The sequence below is a fragment of the Catharus ustulatus genome, chromosome 16 (genome assembly GCF_009819885.2).
Source record: "Catharus ustulatus isolate bCatUst1 chromosome 16, bCatUst1.pri.v2, whole genome shotgun sequence".
Taxonomy (NCBI): domain Eukaryota; kingdom Metazoa; phylum Chordata; class Aves; order Passeriformes; family Turdidae; genus Catharus; species Catharus ustulatus.
Genome location: NC_046236.1, coordinates 1,840,742 through 1,859,636, shown reverse-complemented (window position 1 = coordinate 1,859,636; position 18,895 = coordinate 1,840,742). Strand labels below are relative to the sequence as shown.

Here is an 18,895-nt window from a genome sequence, read left to right as displayed (position 1 = left end):
GGCATGAGGAAGGAATGTTAATTCCTTGGCAAGCCTCATCCTGCAATAAAAATACATTATTGCCACTGAGCCATTTAATTCTGAGTGTTGTGATTGGCACTGGGGAGAGCTGCCAGTGCAGGGAAGTTTTCCTGAGTGTCTTTTGTTGAGTGCTGTACCATGGGCCCTGCTAGGGAAGGGTCAGTGGGGTAACACCTGACAAGCTTTGGCCTGGGGAGTAGAGAGTCATGGAATGGTTTGGGTTGAAAGTACCTGAAAGCCCATCCAGCCCCACCCCTGCCATGTCCAGGGACACCTTCCACTGTTCCAGGCTGCTCCAAGCCCTGTCCAACCTGGCCTTGGACACTGCCAGGGATCCAGAGGCAGCCACGGCTTCTCTGGGCACCCTGTGCCAGGACCTGCCCACCCTCCAATATCCCAATCCCTCCTTCCCAATATCCCATCTAACCCTCCCCTCTGGCAGTGAGAAGTCATTCCCTGTGTCCTGTCCCTCCATCCCTTGCCCAAGTCCCTCTGCAGCTCTCCTGGAGCCCCTTTAGGCCCTGGAAGGCAGGGACAGGTGTGCACAGAGCCAGCTCCAACCTTCTCAGGTTGGGACATTGGAACTTTTAGGAATAACAGACTGTGTTCCATGTGTTACTTCGGCCAGATGAGTTCCCTTGCAATTCCTGGATCACCTTAAACTGCAGGTGGGAGGACTTTGGGAGAGTTTCCCCACGATGGAGTGCCTGGAGAAACTGGGTCCCCTATGGTGCACATGTGGAGAGGGAGCTCTTGCACTCACATAAACTGGGTCATGTTTCTCTCTGGCCTTCCTTCTCCTGCCACCTTTTGGTGTGAATGAAGCACAGGCTGGTTCCTGTGTAGGGCTGTCCAAGCATCTCTCTCACCTGTAGCTGTGTAACCCTTCCAAACTCTCTTGAATGTCTCATTCTGGAAGACATTTATGTGATAATGTCAGTTCAGGCTGGGTGACAATACTGCACTGCTTGTTTTATTCCTTGGCTCTTGTTGCTCTGATACAAAACTCTTATTTAATGTTCTGTGAGTGTTCCCACAGCCAGTGCTTTGTGTGGGGGATATTAATAGTTTGTATGCTGATTTCCACCTGAGATTTAAGGCCAGAACTGGCTCAGTCTTGATGGGATCTGGGTCATTTTTGTTCATTTGACAATAAATGGGTCATGTGGGAGAATAAAGTCTTCTGTTCACACTGTCTTGAAGAAGAACTGTTAAAGTCCTGCAACCTGTCTCTGTACAGAGCTGACCTCATCCACCTTCATCCCCTGCACAGTGTTTTGGAGGTGTTCAGGGTGGAAAAGATGTTTGATCACACACTGTGCAGCCCTGCCAGAGCAGCTCAGGGTCCAGAAGGTTTTGTTCTGGGCTCTTCATTGCACAGGCTCCCATCTCCAGATCCTAAATCAGGGCAGTGACCCTGGCTGAGGCTGAGGGCCCATGCTGGGCTGTGTCCTGTCTGTTCCCCCATGCTGTGGTGCCTTAGGTGACATCTCTGAGGAACAGCCCTGCCCCTCCTGAGCAGCCTGCCTGCCCAGGGAGCTGGGCTGAGCATCCCTGGCCCTCTCCAGGGCCAGTTTGGCCTGCCTGTTCTCTGTGCACCCAGCTTAGCAGCTGCTCTGCAGGGATATGCTCACGTCCCCACCAAAATGTCATTCCCATGGATCTGGTGGCAATTGGACAACTGCCTGTCTCTTGTTAGCTTGCTGCACTGAGGCTCCCAGGGGTTTGTCCTGGTGTCAGGCTGAAGATGCCTGTTTTGCCTGGCAGGTGTGAGGTTTGTGGTGGTCTCCATCCCCTTCCTCCCACTGTGCTTTGTTCCCAGGCGTTTGGCCAGTCTTTCCTGCAGCCTGACATTCACCTGTTCAAGCAGAACCTCTTCTACCTGGAGACACTGAACACGAAGCAGAAGCTGTACCATAAGGTGGGTCCTGCCTGAGCCTGTGTTCTCTGTGCATGGGAAGAGGTGGGAGCTGTCCTGGGACTGCTTTTAAACTGCTCAGAAGCCCAGGGCAGGATCTGGGGGTTTTGTGCCACAGCCTTTGGGTGGTTGCCTTGCTCCATGTGGTTGGAATGGAGTTACCACCCCCTGATACTGGGAACTGGGAATGGGAGGGATCCTAGTTCCAGTCAAACAAAGCCTGGATGTGTTCCCTCCTCTGACAGTGAGAGAAAGCACAGAACACACAGTGACAGTGAGGTGAGTCCGGGGAAGCAGGAATTGGGATCATCAGTGGGACAGTGAGTGCCTCCAGCATTCCCACCTGGGCAGCTGCAGGTATCTGCTATTCCCAGGTCACTGCCACCTGGGACCCTCCATCTCTCTTTGGACCTTTCCTCCAGGACCTGTAATCTACCCTTAGCTGCTGCCATGAAGAATTAAATCTGGAATCTAGGGAATCTGGTCAGCCTGGGAAGGCAGAGCTTTCAGTTTCTCACCTGTGGTCACACCTGAAGGACAGCCCTTTGTGTTCACAGGTGCCTGGGGCACCTCAGGCATCTGGCCACATTCCCTGGCTCCCAGGAGCACTGTGCAGGGTGCACCTGGCTGGAATTGGAGTGGGACTTGAGGTTGATGGCTTTGCCAGTGCTTAAAACTTGGGTCAGAGCATGGAATCAGGGAATGGTTTGGGCTGGGTGGGACTGGAAAGCTGATTTATTTTTACCCCCATGCCATGGGGCCTTCCACTGTCCAGGCTGCTCCAACCCCATCCAGCCTGGCCTTGGACACTGCCAGGGATCCAGGAACAAGCTCTGGGCACCCTGTGCCAGGGCTCCCCACCCTCCCAGGGAACAATTCCTTCCCAATATCCCATCCATCCCTGCCCTCTGGCAGTGGGAAGCCATTCCCTGTGTCCTGTCCCTCCATCCCTTGTGCCAAGTCTCTCTGCAGCTCTCCTGGAACCCCTTTAGGCCCTGGAAGGGGCTCTGAGGTGTCCCTGAAGCCCCAAACCATGAGGTAAGTGTGGCCAAATTCAATGTTAACTTTCAAGCTGATACTAACTGAGCTTATTTTAGCCATTTTCGGTCTGGCTTGGCTTAGAAAATCATCTCAGTGCTCAGCAGAGTTTGCAGATGCCACTGAAGCCGTGGCTGCTCTGTCCTTGCTGGATTTGTCCTCCTGTGGGAGGAGTGAAGTCCCCTAACCCTGTGCCCCTCTCCCTGTGCAGAAGATCTTCAGGACCACGATGCTGTTCCAGTTTGTGAACGTGCTGCTGCAGGTGCTGGTGCACAAGTCGCACGACCTGCTGCAGGAGGAGATCGGCATCGCCACCTACAACATGGCCTCGGTGGACTTCGATGGCTTCTACTCTGCCTTCCTGCCCGAGTTCCTGGCCAGCTGTGACGGCGTGGACTCCAACCAGAAGAATGTGCTGGGGAGGAATTTCAAAATGGACAGGGTAAGGAGGGGACCTGCAGCACTGTGCTGTTCTCAGGTGCTCCCCCAGAGCATGCTGGCAGGCAGCTGGGAATGTCTCCAGGCAGTGCCTTTTGTTCTCAACACTTCCATGCTCTGCAATCCCCAGGCAGGGATTTCTCACTGCAGGTAGCAGAGCTGCCATCTCATCCCTCAGGCTGCAGGATGCTGTGGCAGTCAGGGAATGTTTCCTGGAGGAGGTTTTCATTGGAGTGAAAACACTGACATGTTCCCAAGTGGGACGCTCAGGTGCTTGGTTAAATCTCACTCCAGCTGCTGGCCAGATGTTTTTGAGGGTTACAGTAAGGACAACAGCAGAGTACCTGCAAAGGCTCACAATTCCTGCACATCCCCCATGTGTGGGAAGGAAATGTGTGGAATATCATGGCAGAGCATCAGGTTCTGGCTTCCATTAACTTAGGGTTGTCCATTGAGTGCTCCCTGTCCTGAGAGAGGGGATGGGAATTTGAGACCAAGGGTGAGGAATGGAACCCTGGGGGAATTGTTTGGCTCTAGAAGGCTGCTGCTCTTCAGGAATATCAGTCCTTGTTAGAGAGTGTGTGACACCCAGGAGCCTTGGCAGGAGGGCAGCAAGGAATTAGCGCTGCAGCTGGTCATGGAGCCAGGCTGGGAGAGCTGGGAGTGCTCACCTGGGGCAGAGTGGGATCCAGGGACACTCAGAGCCCTTCCAGGACCTAAAGGGGCTTCAGGGGAGATGGAAAGGGTCTGGGAACAAGGGATGGAGGGACAGGACACAGGGAATGGCTTCCCACTGCCAGAGGGCAGGGATGGATGGGATATTGGGAAGGAATTGTTTTCCCTGGGCAGATGGGCAGGCCCTGGCACAGGGTGCCCAGAGAAGCTGTGGCTGTCCCTGCATCCCTGGAGGCTGGAGAGGGCTTGGAGCCACCTGGGATTAGTGGGAGGTGTCCCTGCCCATGGCAGGGAGTGGAACTGGATGAGTTTTAAGGCCATTCCCAACCCAGACCATACCGTGATTCCATGACCATTCCTCTCAGGTCTCGCTGCACAATGAGGAGCCGGAGATGAGAGCAGAGCCTGGGTCCCTGCAGCCAGAAACTGCAGTTCCCTGGGCTCAGACTGAGTCAGGATGGCTCTGTTAATGTGTGAGCACCCTGTGGGTGTGTGCCCCCTGTGTGAGCCGTTCCCAGCAGCTGTTGTTGTCTCCCTTGCAGGACCTGCCCTCCTTCACACAGAACGTGCACCGGCTGGTGAACGACCTGCGCTATTACAGACTGTGCAACGACAGCCTGCCCCCGGGCACTGTGAAGTTGTAGTGACTGCACTGGGCTCCTGCTGCCCCTCTGCAGGGAGCAGCTCCGTGTTTCGGTTTGCCACCGCCCCCTGTTCCCCCGGGCCGGCTCCTGCCCTGGATTCACCGCTCCACTGCTTCCTTTGAGTTCTCCCTGCCCAGCCCGAGGCCGCAGCTGGAGCCAGCAGGATGTGTCTTAATGCCCATCCCCGGGGCATCCCGACTGTTGGGAATCCCTCTCCCGGGGCTTTCCCTCTGCTCCTGTAGCACTTTGTTGCATCTGGAGGTGTCTGGAGAGATCATGTCCGTATCAAACACGAGGCAGAAGCGCCAAAGACCACTTCAGACATTCGTACCTTCGTGTCATTCCACCTTCCTGCCCCGCCCAGCTCTCGGAGGAGGAGTCTCCTGACGTTGGGACTGGTTTGGCACTTCTGTCACTCCCTTTGTTTTTAAATTGCCTTGAAAACCTCCCCGATGTTGACGGGGATTTAGAGACTTTTTTGGGGTTTTTTTTTAAACGTTTTCTCATCATTCCATTGTGATACTAAAACAACATGCTTAATGGGAATAAAGTGCTTACTTTGTTGTTTTAAATAACTCGGGGCTGGGTTAGTTTCCCTCTGGGTCATTCTGTAAATGAACACGCAGTGATCCACAGGATCAGGAATGAGGAGCAGCCAGCAAGGATCCCAGCAAGTCCAGCAGCTCCTGGAAGGTGAGGATCAGTGGTGGCTGCTGCTTCTGCTGTCTCCTCATTGTTTTCCTCCTGTGTTTTCTGTCACATGTTGGGGGTGATCCATTCATTCCCTCCAGCACATTTGTCTGAATCGATCGTGAAGAGCCTGCAGGAAGAAATCCCCCATTCCCAGGGAGCCTGGAGCTGGAGTTCACTCTCTGACCAGTGACCCTGGTAGTGGCATCAGACACCAGTCATGCAGGACCAGACTGTGTGGGCTTGTGGATCTCTGATCCTGCAGCTGGGAAGGATTTCTTTTCCCTGAGGTCTCTGGTCAGGAAGCAGTATTAAATCAGTCTTAATTTTTATATTTAATAGATTCAATTTGACAGGAACTTCTTACAAGGGCATGGATTGATAGGACAAGGGGAAATGGCCTTAGGCTGAATGAGAGCAGGGTTAGATGGGATATTGGGAAGGAATTGTTCCCTGGGAGGGTGGGGTTCCCAGAGAAGCTGTGACTGCCACTGGATCTCTGGAAGTGTCCAAGGCCAGGCTGGACAGGGCTTGGAGCAGCCTGGGACAGTGGGAGGTGTCCCTGCCCATGGCAGGGGCTGGAATGGGATGAGCTTTAAAGGTCCCTTCCCACCCAAATCATTCCATGATTCTGTGGAAACAGTTTAATTCCCTGTGGTTAAGTGGCCAGCTGCAGTGGCAGGAACAGCACCAGGGAAGGGAGCACTCCTGGAGATGTTCTCCTGGGAATGTTTGGAGATGTGGCTGCACCTGGACAGCTGGGAGGTTCAGGGGTGAGCTGGAGTGTGGCAGCACTCACTCCATGGTTCCTCTGCTTCAGTGTTGTGGGTAAGGCCCTTCCCTGGGCACATTTGTCACTGGGAGATGATGGATGCTGTTTGGACAGTCTGTGTAATCCCTGCTGTGAATCCAGGCTCTGAACTGGCACCAGTTGGATGTTTGGGCTCCCTGCCCTGGAGCGGAGTCCAAATGGCCAGGAAGTGCCTCAGCTGCTCCAGCCTGTGCAGGTGAGGGCTGAGCTGCCTCATAGGGGTGAAGGAAGAGGAAGAAGTGAGTGATGATCTGTGTCCAGCCTTGCTGAGCTCCCTGCCAGCCACACCTGGAATAACACTTGGAGTGCCACTGTCTGCACATGAAATTTGGAGTCCTTGTTCCTGCTGGTAACTGGGTGCAAGAACAGCCAGTGGAGAATCCAGACCTGGCCCTGCAGCCTTGCCCTGCTTCTGAGCTGTTCCTGGACACTCACAGCAGCTCTGCCCTGCCCTGGGGACACTGGGGGACCCTGGAAGCTGGCAGCCACCTCCTCCACCAGTTCCCTGCCTGTGGCTCCCTTTGGAGCTGGGCTGAAGGGATTTCATCCCAGCACAGCTCTCCAGGCTCATGCTGGTTTTGTTTCTTGGCCTGACAGAGGGTGAAAATACAAGTTTTCCCCTTGGTGAATGCCAGCAGCTGCCAGGTGCCCGAAGTTCAGGCTCCAATCTGCCACCCTTTGTCCTGAAACCTGTTTCCCCTTTCCCACTCCTCTGTCCCATTCTCTCTGGCCTGGCAGACACTGGAGAGGGGCCTTGCCCCAGCCCCTTATTTGGGGGCAGAAAGTCTCTTTTCCACAACCTGTTGAATCCATTTCCCCGCAGGAAGGCACTGGGGTGTTTTTTGCCATGATGCTGAGCACAGCAGGTCCCCAGAGCCCCCGAGGCTCTGGCAGGGGTTCTGGCCCCCACTCCCTGTGCCTTGGAAAGGCAGGGTGCTAACAGGGAGAGTGGGATCAAGCCCAGCCCTCAGCTTCTTTCTGTGTATGCCTTCAGAATACTCCTCAGTCCTTCAGCACAGATTTAGGAAACAGGCTCAAAGCAGCCAGCCTTTTCCAGGAGCTTGTCGAGCTGCTCTCCCGGGAGGTGTCTCTGAATGCATGGGAAGCCCAGGACAGAGTGATTTCCCAGCCTGGGGTCTGGAATGGGGCTTGGAGAAGTGATCAGAGGGGCTCCCACCTGGGCAGTTCCCCTGCCACAAGGGTCTTGCACCCCTTCCCCAGTACCTGCTGTGTCCAGGGCAGGTCTGTACCCCACAGGGAACACTGCCCTGGCTGCTCAGGGGCTGGGGACTCCCCGGTGCCCCAGCTCAGCCCGGCATGGGCTGACCCGGCCTCTCCCTGCCTGGTGAATCGAGGGCAAAGCACGAGGCAGGTTTGGTTCCTAGCAGGGCCTGGCTCCCCTCGGGATGGGTGTGGGCTGTGCTCCCACCCTGGCAGGGCCTGGGAATGCAAGCCGGGATGTTCGGTGTCAGGATGCTGGAATGCTGTGGATGGGGAGGATGCTCCGGCCCCGGATACCCCGGGCAAGCGTGGCCCAGCCCGGCCCCGGCTGCTGCTTTAAGGGGAGGGACGGAAGCCTGATCCGTCCCCGGGCTCAGCCGGGCCCTTAAAGCCTCCGCAGACCGAGCGAGGCCGGGTCCGACCCGGCGGGGCCGTCATGGGCTCGCTGGGGCGCTGCCTGGCCCGGAGCCTCCCGCGGGGGCAGCCGGGCACGAGCTCCCCCGGGCCCCGCTGCTACGGCTCCGGTGAGACACAGCCCCGTCCCTGTCCTGCCCCTGGGGACCCTGTCCCCACCCCTGCTCCAGAGGACCCAGTCCCCATCCCTGGGATCCTTTCCCGTCCTGCCCCTGCGGACCCTTTCCTCATCCCCATCCCGTCCCCACTCCCCTGCTCCTGCTGTCCCTCAAAGCTGCTGTTCCCATTCTGTCCCCATGGTGCCCCATCCCCTCGCAGTGTCCCTGTCCCTCCATCCCGGGGGTGGCGGCTCACGGGCTCCTGTCCCCCCTTTGCGGAGGGAGCCGGTGCCAGGCTCTGCTGTCCCCAACCCCAGTGTGCCGGGATGGGACCGGCGCTGGCACTCCCTGGAGGCCCCAAGGGGTTCAGTGTCCGGGGGGACAGGGCATGACCCCGGCAAAGCCGAGCCGTGTTCAGCAGTGCCCGGGGACGCGGCTGAGCTCATGGGCTCGGTTTATCCAGTTCTGTCCCCGCCAGCCCTGGGGCCACCCGGCCTCGCAGCCCGGGACGGGTCCCCGAAGCCTGGGATTGGCAGTGAAGTGTCCTCCCTCTTCCTTCCCCTCCTTCCTGTCCCCTCTGTCCCTGCAGCGGACGGGATGCGCTGTCCCTTGGGGGCTTTGCCCCTCCTGCGGCGCAGCCGTGGCAGGGCCAGCAGCGGGCTGGGACCCTGCGTCCCACGGCCATGGATTTTACTCTCCAGCAGCGGAGAGCTGTGCCCGGGGACCTCCGGGCGGGGGGAAGAGCCCCCAGCACCGGGATACGGCACAGACATCCCTGGCTTAAAGGCTATTTCCTGGCCACTGACATGTCCCCAACACCCCTCAGGGCTTTGTGGCACGTCCCCTGGGACGCCACCAGCCTGAGAGGCACAGCTTGTTCAGGAGACACGACCCCGGGATGGGACGGGATGGAATGGGGACAGGGATGGCGGGCGGGTTCCCATCGGCAGCCTCGGGGCCGAGCACAAGCCGTGGTGCCGCGGGGACAGCTCGGGGTCCTGCTGCCACCGTGCCCGTGTGTGGTGGGTCCTGTGTCCCGCGGTGGTGGCAGTGACCCGCGGACCCCCGCAGCCCCCCCGGCGCTGCAGGAGAAGACGCTGGTGGTGGCCAAGCCGGACGCGCTGCAGCGGCGGCTGTTGGGGGACATCATCCAGCGCTTCGAGCGCCGCGGCTTCAAACTGGTGGCCATGAAGCTGCTCCAGGTACCGGGCCCGGCGGGGAACGCTGCTCCGGAGCCAGGAGCGGGGGTGGCCGGGGGACACTGCCCGAGTGTCACTGTCACTGCCTCAGGCGGACCGGAGGCTCGTGGACCAGCACTACGAGCAGCTGCGGCTGAAGCCCTTCTACCCCTCGCTCGTCGCCTACATGACCTCGGGGCCGGTGGTGGCCATGGTGAGGGGACGGTTTGGGGGTCCCGGGGGGCGCGGGTGCGCAGGGGACTCAGCCGTCCCTGTCCCGCAGGTGTGGGAGGGCTACAACGTGGTGCGGTGCGCGCGGGCCATGGTTGGGGACAGCAGCGCCGTGGGGACAATCCGGGGGGACCTCAGCGTGCACATCACCAGGTAGGGCCGCGGCGGGCGGGACCCCACGGCCACGGCACTGTGCCCATCCCTGTCCCCTCACAGGAACGTGGTCCATGCCAGCGACTCCGTGGAGATGGCCCAGCGGGAGATCGGCTTCTGGTTCCAGCGGGACGAGCTGGTGGCCTGGGACAGCAGGGACAGGGACAACATCTACGGGCTCTAGGGTCGGACCCGGCCGGGGGCACCTCCCGACCCCAATAAACCTGGGTGCCTCCAGCTCTGACTCTGGTCTCCTCCCTCGGATGTCACCAGCAAGTGCTGGGCGCTCTGGGAGATACTGGGGTGGTACTGGGGAGCTCTGGGAGGCACTGGGATGATACTGGGGAGCTCTGGGAGGAGCTGGGATGATACTGGGGAGCTCTGGGAGGAGCTGGGGTGATACTGGGGAGCTCTGGGAGGCACTGGGATGATACTGGGGAGCTCTGGGAGGAGCTGGATTGTCCTGGGAGCACTGGGGCCATAGGGGGAAGCTCTGGGAGGCCCTGGGATGTCCCCAGAGGGCACTGGGGTGGTACTGGGGAGATCTGGGAGGCACTGGGGTGGTACTGGGGAGTATTGGAGCTGTATTGGGAAGCTCTGAGATGTCACTGGTACATCCGTGGTAGGTACTAGTTGGTACTGGGAAGCTTTGTGAGGCACTGGGATGTCCGTGGGAGCACTGAGGTGGTACTGGGGGGCTCGGAGAAGCTCTGGGTGTCCATGGACTGTTCCTGAGGGGCACTGGATCAGTACCAGGAAGCTCTGTGAGAAACTGGGATGGTACTGGGAAGCTCTGGGATGAACTGGGATGTCTCTAGGAGCACTGAGGCAGTACTGGGAAGCTCGGGAAAACCCTGGGATTGTCTCTGGGAGCACTGGAACTGTACTGGGAGGCCCTGTGAAGAACTGGGCTGTGCCTGCGGGGCTGTAGGAGCTCTGCGGGTGTCTGGAAGACACCAGGGTGGGGTCTGAGCTGTAAAACTGGGGGCTCCATGAGACATTGGGGCACCGCTGGGAACCACTGGGGCACCGCTGGGTGGCACTGGGACACCACTGAGAGGTACTGGGACGCCAGTGTGAAGCACTGAGGCGCCACTGGGTGGCACTGGGGGCCACTGGAACACTACGGAAAGCACTGGGACGCCGCTGTGAGGTACTGGGACACCACTGGCACAGTGGAGAGCATTGGGACAGCTCTGGGAGCTCTGGGACAGCGCTGGGATCTCCAGGACCGCACTGAGACACCTCTGGGATCTCCAGGACACATCTGGGATCTCCAGGATAGTTCTGGGACAGCTCTGGGAGCTCTGGGACAGCTTTGGGATCTCGGGGACAGCTCTGGGATCTCGGGGACAGCTCTGGGACAGCTCTGGGATCTCCAGGACAGCTCTGGGACAGCTCTGGGATCTCCAGGACAGCTCTGGAATCTCCGGGACATCTCCGGGACAGCTCTGGGACAGCTCTGGGGTCTCCGGGACAGCTCTGGGACAGCTCTGGGGTCTCCGGGACAGCTCTGGGACAGCTCTGGGATCTCGGGGACAGCTCTGGGACAGCTCTGGGATCTCGGGGACAACTCTGGGATCTCCGGGCCAGCTCCGGTCGCCCCGCGTTGCAGTTCCCGCCGTGGCCGCTCGGTGTCGCTGTGTCCCGGGGCGCTCTCCGTTGCCAGGTGACGGTGGCGTTGCCCGCGCAGGCGCAGTGAGCTGTGCCCGCCCCCGCCATGGCCGCGGGCGCTATGGCCGCACGGGTGCCCCCGGACGAGGACGAGGATGAGTGTCTGCCCCAGTACCGGCACCTGTTCAGCCCCGACCTGCTCGCGTGAGTCCCGGCGCTCCGGGAGACAGCCGGGTCGCCTCCCCGGGGCCCGGCTCTGACCGTGTCTCTGTCCCACAGGGGCCAGGTTGCCTTCATCACCGGCGGCGGCTCCGGCATCGGCTTCCGCATCGCCGAGATCTTCATGAGGTGCGGGACCCCCTGCGTTGGGACGGACCCTCCTTCCCTCCCTACTTCCCTTCTTTTCCCCGTTCCCTTCTTCTCTTCCCTTCTTTTCCCTTCCTTCTCTTCTTTTCCCGCACTTTCCTCCTCTTCACCCTGCTTCTCTTCTCTTTCCCGCCGTCCCATCCCTTTCCCCGCCGCGGTGCCAGGCCCTGGAAGAGCCGGGATGTGAAGCCGAGGGTGGCAGAGCCCTCAGGGAGGCTCCTGGGGCCGGGCTCTGACTGTCCCCGTCCGCGTCCTGCGGGCTTGGAGCAGCAGCAATTCCTGCAAGGAAACCCCAAACTCCTCCTGGTGATGCCGAGGTGCTGCTGAGGAGCCCGGCCCTTCTGAGCTGCCCCTTCCCTGCAGGCACGGCTGCCGGACCGTCATCGCCAGCAGGAACCTGCAGCGAGTGTCCGAGGTGAGCGGCACCACTGCGAGCCCCGAAATCCTCCTGCTCTGTCCTGGTGGAACTGGAAGCCCTGGGAATAGTGCAGTAGGAGGAATGGCTCCCCAGTGCTCCCCAGCCTCCCAGCCCTGGGCAGTGCTGGGCAGGGTGGGTGCGGGTTTGGGGGGCTGCACCCACGGCACCTCCAGCACAGCTCGGTTAATCTGGAACCTGCTTTGTGGGGGCTGTTCCACCATCATGATAGCTTTTTGTCGGGGAGAGAGACAGAAATGAGCTGTGGGGGAGGTTTGTCAGCAGGGCAGAGCCCAAGGTTGGACTGAAACCTCCGCATGCAGTAGGACCAGAGTCCAGGGGCTGTGTGGCTTGAGGTGGTTTGCATGGGTATCCTGTGTTTTGGGGCAGAGGGGAGACTGCAGGTGTGGTTGGCTGCCATTTCCCACTCCCTCATGCTCACATGCCAGAAGAAGCTGCAAAGCTCAGCAGGTTTTTAGTCCTCAGGGGTCAGAGTCTTCTGAGGCCACAGAATCTGCAGTCCAGGGTTCCAGCTGCTTGTGCAGCCATGTGTTGTCAGGACTCAAAACCTCTCACAAAGGCCAAAACAGAAGTTGGAGAAGCTCTGGGTGTTGTGTGGAGTTGTGTGTCCTTTGTGCTTAATTCCCTAGGGAAAATCTTACTCTTAATGAGCTATGAGCGTGGCTTGTAACAAATCCTGAGCTGCAGAGCTGGTCTGTCTCACAGCCTTACACCACCTGGCTGCTCTGTCTTTGGCCTTTTGCCCACTGACTTTTTGGATCTAAAGGGCAATTATGCCTGGGCTCAGGCCAAAAATGCCTTGCTGAGGTCCAACCTTTGTACTTTCCCTGCAAAGATGTTGCCTGGGATGTGCTGTGTCCATGGCAGCCCATGCAGGTGACTGGGCCTAGCCAGCTCTGGCTGGGATACAGCATGCAGGAGCTTTCCCTGGCTACCCCAGGGTGCAGCCAGGCTCTCTCAAGTCTCTTTTTGTTCCTTCAGGCTTCGAAAAAGTTGGTGGCAGCCACAGGGCAGCAGTGCCTGCCCCTGTCCATGGACGTCCGGCAGCCCCAGACCATCGTGGCCGCGGTGGATGAGGCACTGAAGGAGTTTAAGAGGATTGACATCCTCATTAATGGTGAGGATGGAGAGGGCAGGGGCAGGGTTTGAGCTTGCTGCTGGGCACGGTGTTTTCTTGCACAGGCATCCCTGGGGCACAGAGGAAGCAAAGATCTGTGTATGGTACATGGCCATCCCTGTTTGCCTGGGTGTGCTTCATCCCTGCTCCCCTCGTGCTGCTGAGCACCCAGAGCCACCAGTTTAGCCCTTTTCAGGCTGTCTCCATGTGCTCTCCAGCATGCAGACATTATCCCTCACCCTCCTTGTCACAGAAGGCCCCTGACATCTCTCTCAGCCCTGTCCTGCCTGTCCCTGTGGTTCAGGTGCTGCGGGGAACTTCCTGTGCCCAGCCAGTGCCCTGTCCTTCAATGCCTTCAAGACAGTGATAGACATCGACACCATGGGCACCTTCAACACCTCCAAAGTCCTCTTTGAGAAATATTTCCGGGTAAGTGGCATGGAGCCAGGGAACTCTGAGGAGAGGCAGGGCATAGTGTCAAACCACGCTGTGTTCCTGGGCAAATCAGGGAAGTGCAAGGACCCAGAGCCTCCCTGCACAGATTCACTCTGTTCCTTCCAGGGATCCCAGCCCTGGGCTGGGGATCCTCCTGTTCCTTGCCCTGGGGCTTTGTGCTGTTGCAGCACCTTTCCGTGCACTGCCACCTGGAGAAGTTGTGATCTCTTGTTCCTTTCCCAGCTCTGCCACTTTGCCTTGGCCTTTCCTTCTCCCCTGCATGTCCCACCCTCCAGCAGGGCCCTGCTGGCTGCCCCACCTCTGAGATTCAATGGGTAGAGCTGCCCCAGTGATGGCTTGGCAGTTTCCATGGGTGACTGGCCCTGCAAGCTCAGCTCTCCTGTCCCTCAGTGCCCTCTGTGACCCTTTGTGCTACTCCTTGCCTAACTCCACATCTCCTTTCCTTCCCCAGGACCACGGCGGGGTCATTGTTAACATCACGGCGACCCTGAGCTACCGAGGGCAGGCCCTGCAGGTGCACGCTGGGGCTGCCAAGGCTGCCATAGGTACCTCATCACACCCTGCTGGGGCCAGGAAAGAAGCCAGTTCTTCCTAAATACTGGGATGAGAAGATGCTTTGGAGAGGGGCAAGCGTGAATTGGTGTAGTTACTGCATGCCTGGGTTTGGGATGAGGCTCTTCTCCCCTCCAGGGCCCTTTACTCTCAGCCAGACTCTTCTGCAGCATGTTTTCCCCTTCAAAAGAAGTTGCTGGAGTGGCTCTGCTCCTGTTTCTCACTGCTGTTGCAATCCCTCCCCAGATGCCATGACCCGTCACCTCGCGGTGGAGTGGGGACCCAACAACATCCGTGTGAACAGCCTGGCCCCCGGCCCCATCACGGGCACCGAGGGCTTCCGACGCCTGGGTGAGGCAGCCTGGGCTCCCGGCCCTGCCATGGCACTGCCCTGCTGGCATTCCCTGGGAGGGGACCAGGAGGGACCCCCAGTGCCACACAGCTCATGGGGGGTTGCTGCTGGGTGCTGGCTTGGCTGGCACAGCTCTGTGGGAACAGCCCTTCCCACATCCCTGGTAGCTCCCGTGGCACTGGTTTGGCAGCAGGTTGGGCTCTGTGATGCCATGGTGGGCTGTGCTCCCCCAAAACTCAGCCCTACCTGAGGGGTTGGCTCTTGTAGTCCATCAGCAGAGTGTTGGTGCAGCTGCAGAGGATGGGAAAGACCTGGAACTCTTAGAGTGGGTCCAGATGCTCCAAGGGCTGGAGCCTCTCTGCTCTGGAACCACGGATTACTCAGAGCCCCTTCCAGGGCCTAAAGGAGCTCCAGGAGAACTGGAGAGGAACTGGGGACAAGGGATGGAGGGACAGGACCCAGGGAATAGTTTCCCACTGCCAGAGGGCAGGGCTAGATGGGATATTGGGAAGGAATTCCTGGTTGTGAGGGTGGGGAGTTCTGGCACAGGGTGTCCAGAGAAGCTGTGGCTGCCCCTGGATCCCTGGCAGTGTCCAAGGCCAGGTTGGACATTTTGGCTTGGAGCAACCTGGGATAGTGAAAGGTGTCTCTGCCCATGGCAGGAGAGGAGGAGAGATCCCTCCCAACCCCAAGCATTCCATAATTTCACGGTTCTAAACCTCTCTGAGGTCTGTTTTGAGCTCACTGTGTCGGTACAAAATCTCTGCTGGGCTTGAGCTCCCCTCCTTTAAATTTTTCTAGGGTTTTAGTGAAGGGCTGTGCCAGGATCTCATCCCCATTCCCTGGAGCACTCAGCCAGCCCCATGGGCAGTGCTGCAGCACCTGGGCAGCCATGGTGATGGACAGTCCTCCCATGGTCCAAACTGACTCTTTCCTGCTCCTTTTAGGTGGGAAATTTGCTGAGAAATCCGACCAGTTCTCTATGATCCCACTGCAGCGCGCGGGGAACAAGACGGAGATCGCGCACAGCACCCTGTACCTGGCCAGCCCCATCTCGTCCTATGTCACTGGCACCACTCTGGTTGTGGATGGTGGGAGCTGGCTCACCTCCCCCAACAGCTTCTCTGCCTTGCTGGGTATTGCCTCCTCTTCTGCTAAACTCTAGGTGACTGCATTTCCCCCTCGTGGGAAGGGAGCAGGGCTTATCAGGGAAACCCTGCTTTTCCCTGGGGCACAGGGCATGGATCCCGAGAGGAGCAGCTGAGGGAGAGGGGAAAGGAGCTCAGCCTGGAGAAAAGGAGGCTCAGGGGGAACCTTCTGGCTCTGCACAACTCCCTGACAGGAGGGGGCAGCAAGAGGGGTCAGGCTCTGCTCCCAGGGAACAGGGACAGACAAGGGGAAACGTCCTCAAGTTGTGTCAGGAAAGGTTTAGGTTGGGCATTAGAGAAAATTTCTTCATGGAAAGGGTGGTCATGCCCTGGCACAGCTGTCCAGGGCAATGGTGGGGTCGCCATCCCTGGGGGGATTTAAAAGCTGTGTGGATGTGGCACTTGGGGACATGGTTTAGTGGTGGCCTTGGCAGTGCTGGGGGAATGATTGGATTTGATGGTCTTAGAGGGCTTTTTCAACTTCAGTGATTATTCTTAACCATAATTCTCTGGGGCATGGCTGCTGTAGCATGGCATGGACACGTCCTCGTGGACAGTCCTGGGGATGACTTGGGATGTGCAGAACCTGCTGGATTTTCCCTTTGAGCCTGGCTTGTCACATGATGTCTTTTGGATGCTTGTCCAGACACCTCTGAGATTCCCCCAAAGCAACATGATGCCCATTTCCTGTGCCCCAGCAGCAGGATTGAGCACAAAGAATCCCAAAAGCCTCTTCCTTTCATGAATTCCTTCAGTGTGGCAGGGGAAGGGGTCTCCTCCCTGCCTGTGTCCCACCTGGCAGCCTCCATGAGCTGGGCAGGCCCCAGCAGGGCTCTGTCCCCACCTTTTTCCTCTCTTGCAGATGTCTGGGCTGCAGGAGCAAACCAACCCCACTGATGGATAGCCTGGCACTGACTGATGGACAGATGTGACCTGGGGCACTGCGGGGGACATCTCCCAGAGCCAGTGCTGACAGCCACAGCCTCTCCTCGGCCACTGGTGGCAGTGGGGACACTACCAGCCCCGTGTCTTCATGGGGGACACAGCTCTGGGGGTACCTACCCCCATCCTGTGCCATTGCTGCCTTCTGAGCTGCTGTGGCTGTGGGTGCAGAGGCAGCATGGAGTGCTGCAATGGTCACTGTCCCTTTGTAACTCCCTCCAAGCTGCTCTTGTGGCCTTTCCCAAGCCCCAAGCAGTGCCACCCATGGACACCCATCCTCTCAGTCCCCTCTCCCCTATCTTAGCCTGAGAACTGCCCAAGACCCCCAGCAGCAGCAGCTCCTTTTTGAGATGGGGAGCAGCTCAGCCTGCCTGGGGTTGGGGTCACTCAGTTCTGCCTTTGCAACTCTTGGAGGGGAAACCCTGGCAGAGGGAGGTGTCTGTGTCCCCAAAGGGTCCTGGGTGGGACAGGGGTCCTGAGAGGCTGCTGGGGCTGCAGCTGGGATGCCCCTCTGCAGGGAGCAGAGGGGGTGTGAGACCCCAGCACTGCAGGTGTCCAGTGTTCTGTGCACACCCATCTGTCTGTCACAGCAGTGTCACAGCCTTCCAGATGCTCAAGCTGAGGATAAGTGAAGGGCTAGAACTGAAATCCAGTCCTTTCCCTACTATTGGGCTGCAGGAGCCACAGTGGGGCTGCATGGATGGCACTGCTGGAGCCAGCCCTGTCCTGGTGCCCCCCAGGGGAGACATGCTGCTCATGTGCACCCTCCTGCTGCTGCTGATAGTTTTTAGGCTCATCCTGGATTCCATGAAGCTTGTTCTCCCACTTAATTGTATTTCCTACTTGATTGTAGACTTGCCGGGTTTTGCTCCTTCCTCCAGGCCACAAATAAAGAACTTCCCCCTGAGCAGTGATGCCTCTCTCTGCTGCATGAGCACCAGTGCCTTGCCCAGCTGACTGGTCCTGATGGTCCAAACTGGGCCCTGAGGGAGGGAGGAGAGCCACTGCTCCCACTGCCAGAGCCTTGTGTGGCTCCAGGCCCACCCGGCTTGGGGTCCTGCCAGCTCCTCATCCCCAGTGGCTCTGGGAAGATGGTTCCAGCAGCAGAGGTGGTGGGGAGGTGCTGAGGGCTCTGGTGAAAGACTCAGCCCTTCAGAGGGATGGGGATGCAAGGCCTGGGCTGGGATCTGGGTGCTGTCCTTTGCCTGGGCTCCTGGGATTTGGCTCCAGGCACAGTATTCCTTTTCCTGGGCTACAGGATGTGTTTTCTGGAGAAGGGATTTGTATAAAGGCTGCCCAGCTGCAGCCTTGTCTCTGACCTGCATATGGATTTCACAGTTCGACCATGACCAGGCACTGTCAGGGCTGTCCTGCCTCTGTGGCCACCCCAGGAAGAGGCAGCTGAGTTTGGCCATGTGCTTCCAGCACCTGGGGAAGGACAGAGCTCCAGGCCCAGCCTTGGCATGGCCTGGAGCTGCAGGAACCCATCCAGGGGTGCAGAGCTGCCACTCACAGCATCAAACTGTCACCTGCAGCCCTGCAGGCACCTTGTTCCCCCACCAGTCCCACCCACACAGGACCCCAGGCTGCCTGAGCTGTCTGGAAAGCAGGAATTGTATTGCCCAGGTGATTTTGCAGGGAGTGGTTTGGGCAGGTGGCACTGTGCAGCTGAGCTTCCCCTGTGGGACTGACAAAGGAGCCCCTCCTGCCCTGCTCACCTTTAGGAATGGCTGTGATGAGGAAGAGGATTTGGAGTGGACGTTTCCATCCTTCCCAGTGCTGAACTGGCTGGACAGGGCTGACATCCTCTCCAGGGATGCTGCTGAACTCTGCCTCTTGGGGCTGAGTGTGCTCGGGGACACATTGTGGCCCAACCAGGCTGATCCTGAGGTGTCACACACATCCATGGCCTGGGCAGGGTCACTGGGGCCAGGGATGCTCTTGCTCATCAAGTCTGCTGCTAATTATACCCAGGGGCTGTAATTCCACCCACTGGGCCAGCTCATGGATGTGTTAGCAGGGTCATCCCGGTGCTCCAGCAGAAACTGCAGGTGCACTGAGCCTGCAGGCTGTGGGCCCTAAACATGGACATTAATTAACTCATTAACGTGATCCCAGCAGGGTCCTGGTGCTCAGTTCCCCCCTGGAGCAGCCCCACTGGGCTTGGGGGTCCTGGAGCACTGCTCATCTCCCTAGAGAGATTTGGGGTTCCACTGCACAGTTCATACCCAAAGGGATTTGGGGTTCCTCAGTTCATAACTGGAGCAGCTGGATGATCCTGTCACATGGTTCCCCTCCACAGGGGTTTGAGATCCCAGAGCATGGTTTGGGTGTGGATGCCAGAGTGTGGTTTGGGGTCCCACAGTGTGATTTGGGTTTGGG

At 58.7% G+C, this 18,895-nt stretch overlaps 3 protein-coding genes across 6 annotated transcripts in view; all 3 read left to right on the top strand.

Moving 5' to 3' along the window:
* The window catches only part of XPO6 (exportin 6), a 57,432-nt gene extending 52,129 nt beyond the window's left edge, over window positions 1-5,303 (top strand). For 2 of the 3 annotated variants that reach the window (XM_033073971.1, XM_033073970.1), the window contains exons 22-24: window positions 1,844-1,942; window positions 3,189-3,419; window positions 4,633-5,303. In XM_033073971.1, coding sequence (XP_032929862.1) covers window positions 1,844-1,942; window positions 3,189-3,419; window positions 4,633-4,734 — 432 coding nt within the window. In that variant the 3' untranslated portion in view covers window positions 4,735-5,303. Of the gene's footprint in view, window positions 1-1,843; window positions 1,943-2,184; window positions 2,767-3,188; window positions 3,420-4,632 lie in introns of those variants that run through there. The other variant, XM_033073972.1, reaches the window with a different exon arrangement.
* Window positions 5,304-7,892: 2,589 nt separating this feature from the next.
* NME4 (NME/NM23 nucleoside diphosphate kinase 4) lies at window positions 7,893-9,774 on the top strand. Its single transcript, XM_033074021.1, has 5 exons — window positions 7,893-7,980; window positions 9,040-9,170; window positions 9,259-9,360; window positions 9,430-9,530; window positions 9,594-9,774. The coding sequence occupies exons 1-5, from the start codon at window positions 7,893-7,895 to the stop codon at window positions 9,712-9,714; spliced, it is 543 nt and encodes a 180-aa protein (XP_032929912.1). The 3' UTR covers window positions 9,715-9,774.
* A 1,355-nt stretch (window positions 9,775-11,129) lies between these two features.
* DECR2 (2,4-dienoyl-CoA reductase 2) lies at window positions 11,130-17,420 on the top strand. Of its 2 annotated transcripts, none has more exons than XM_033074010.2 (9): window positions 11,130-11,348; window positions 11,424-11,492; window positions 11,874-11,925; window positions 12,928-13,063; window positions 13,368-13,492; window positions 13,971-14,064; window positions 14,318-14,422; window positions 15,371-15,559; window positions 16,434-17,420. In XM_033074010.2, the coding sequence occupies exons 1-9, from the start codon at window positions 11,251-11,253 to the stop codon at window positions 16,466-16,468; spliced, it is 903 nt and encodes a 300-aa protein (XP_032929901.1). In that variant the 5' UTR covers window positions 11,130-11,250; the 3' UTR covers window positions 16,469-17,420. The 2 variants fall into 2 exon arrangements, with proteins under 2 accessions (XP_032929901.1, XP_032929902.1); XM_033074011.2 differs by having other exon boundaries at window positions 11,133-11,348; window positions 15,371-15,588.
* The last annotated feature ends 1,475 nt before the right edge of the window (window positions 17,421-18,895 follow it).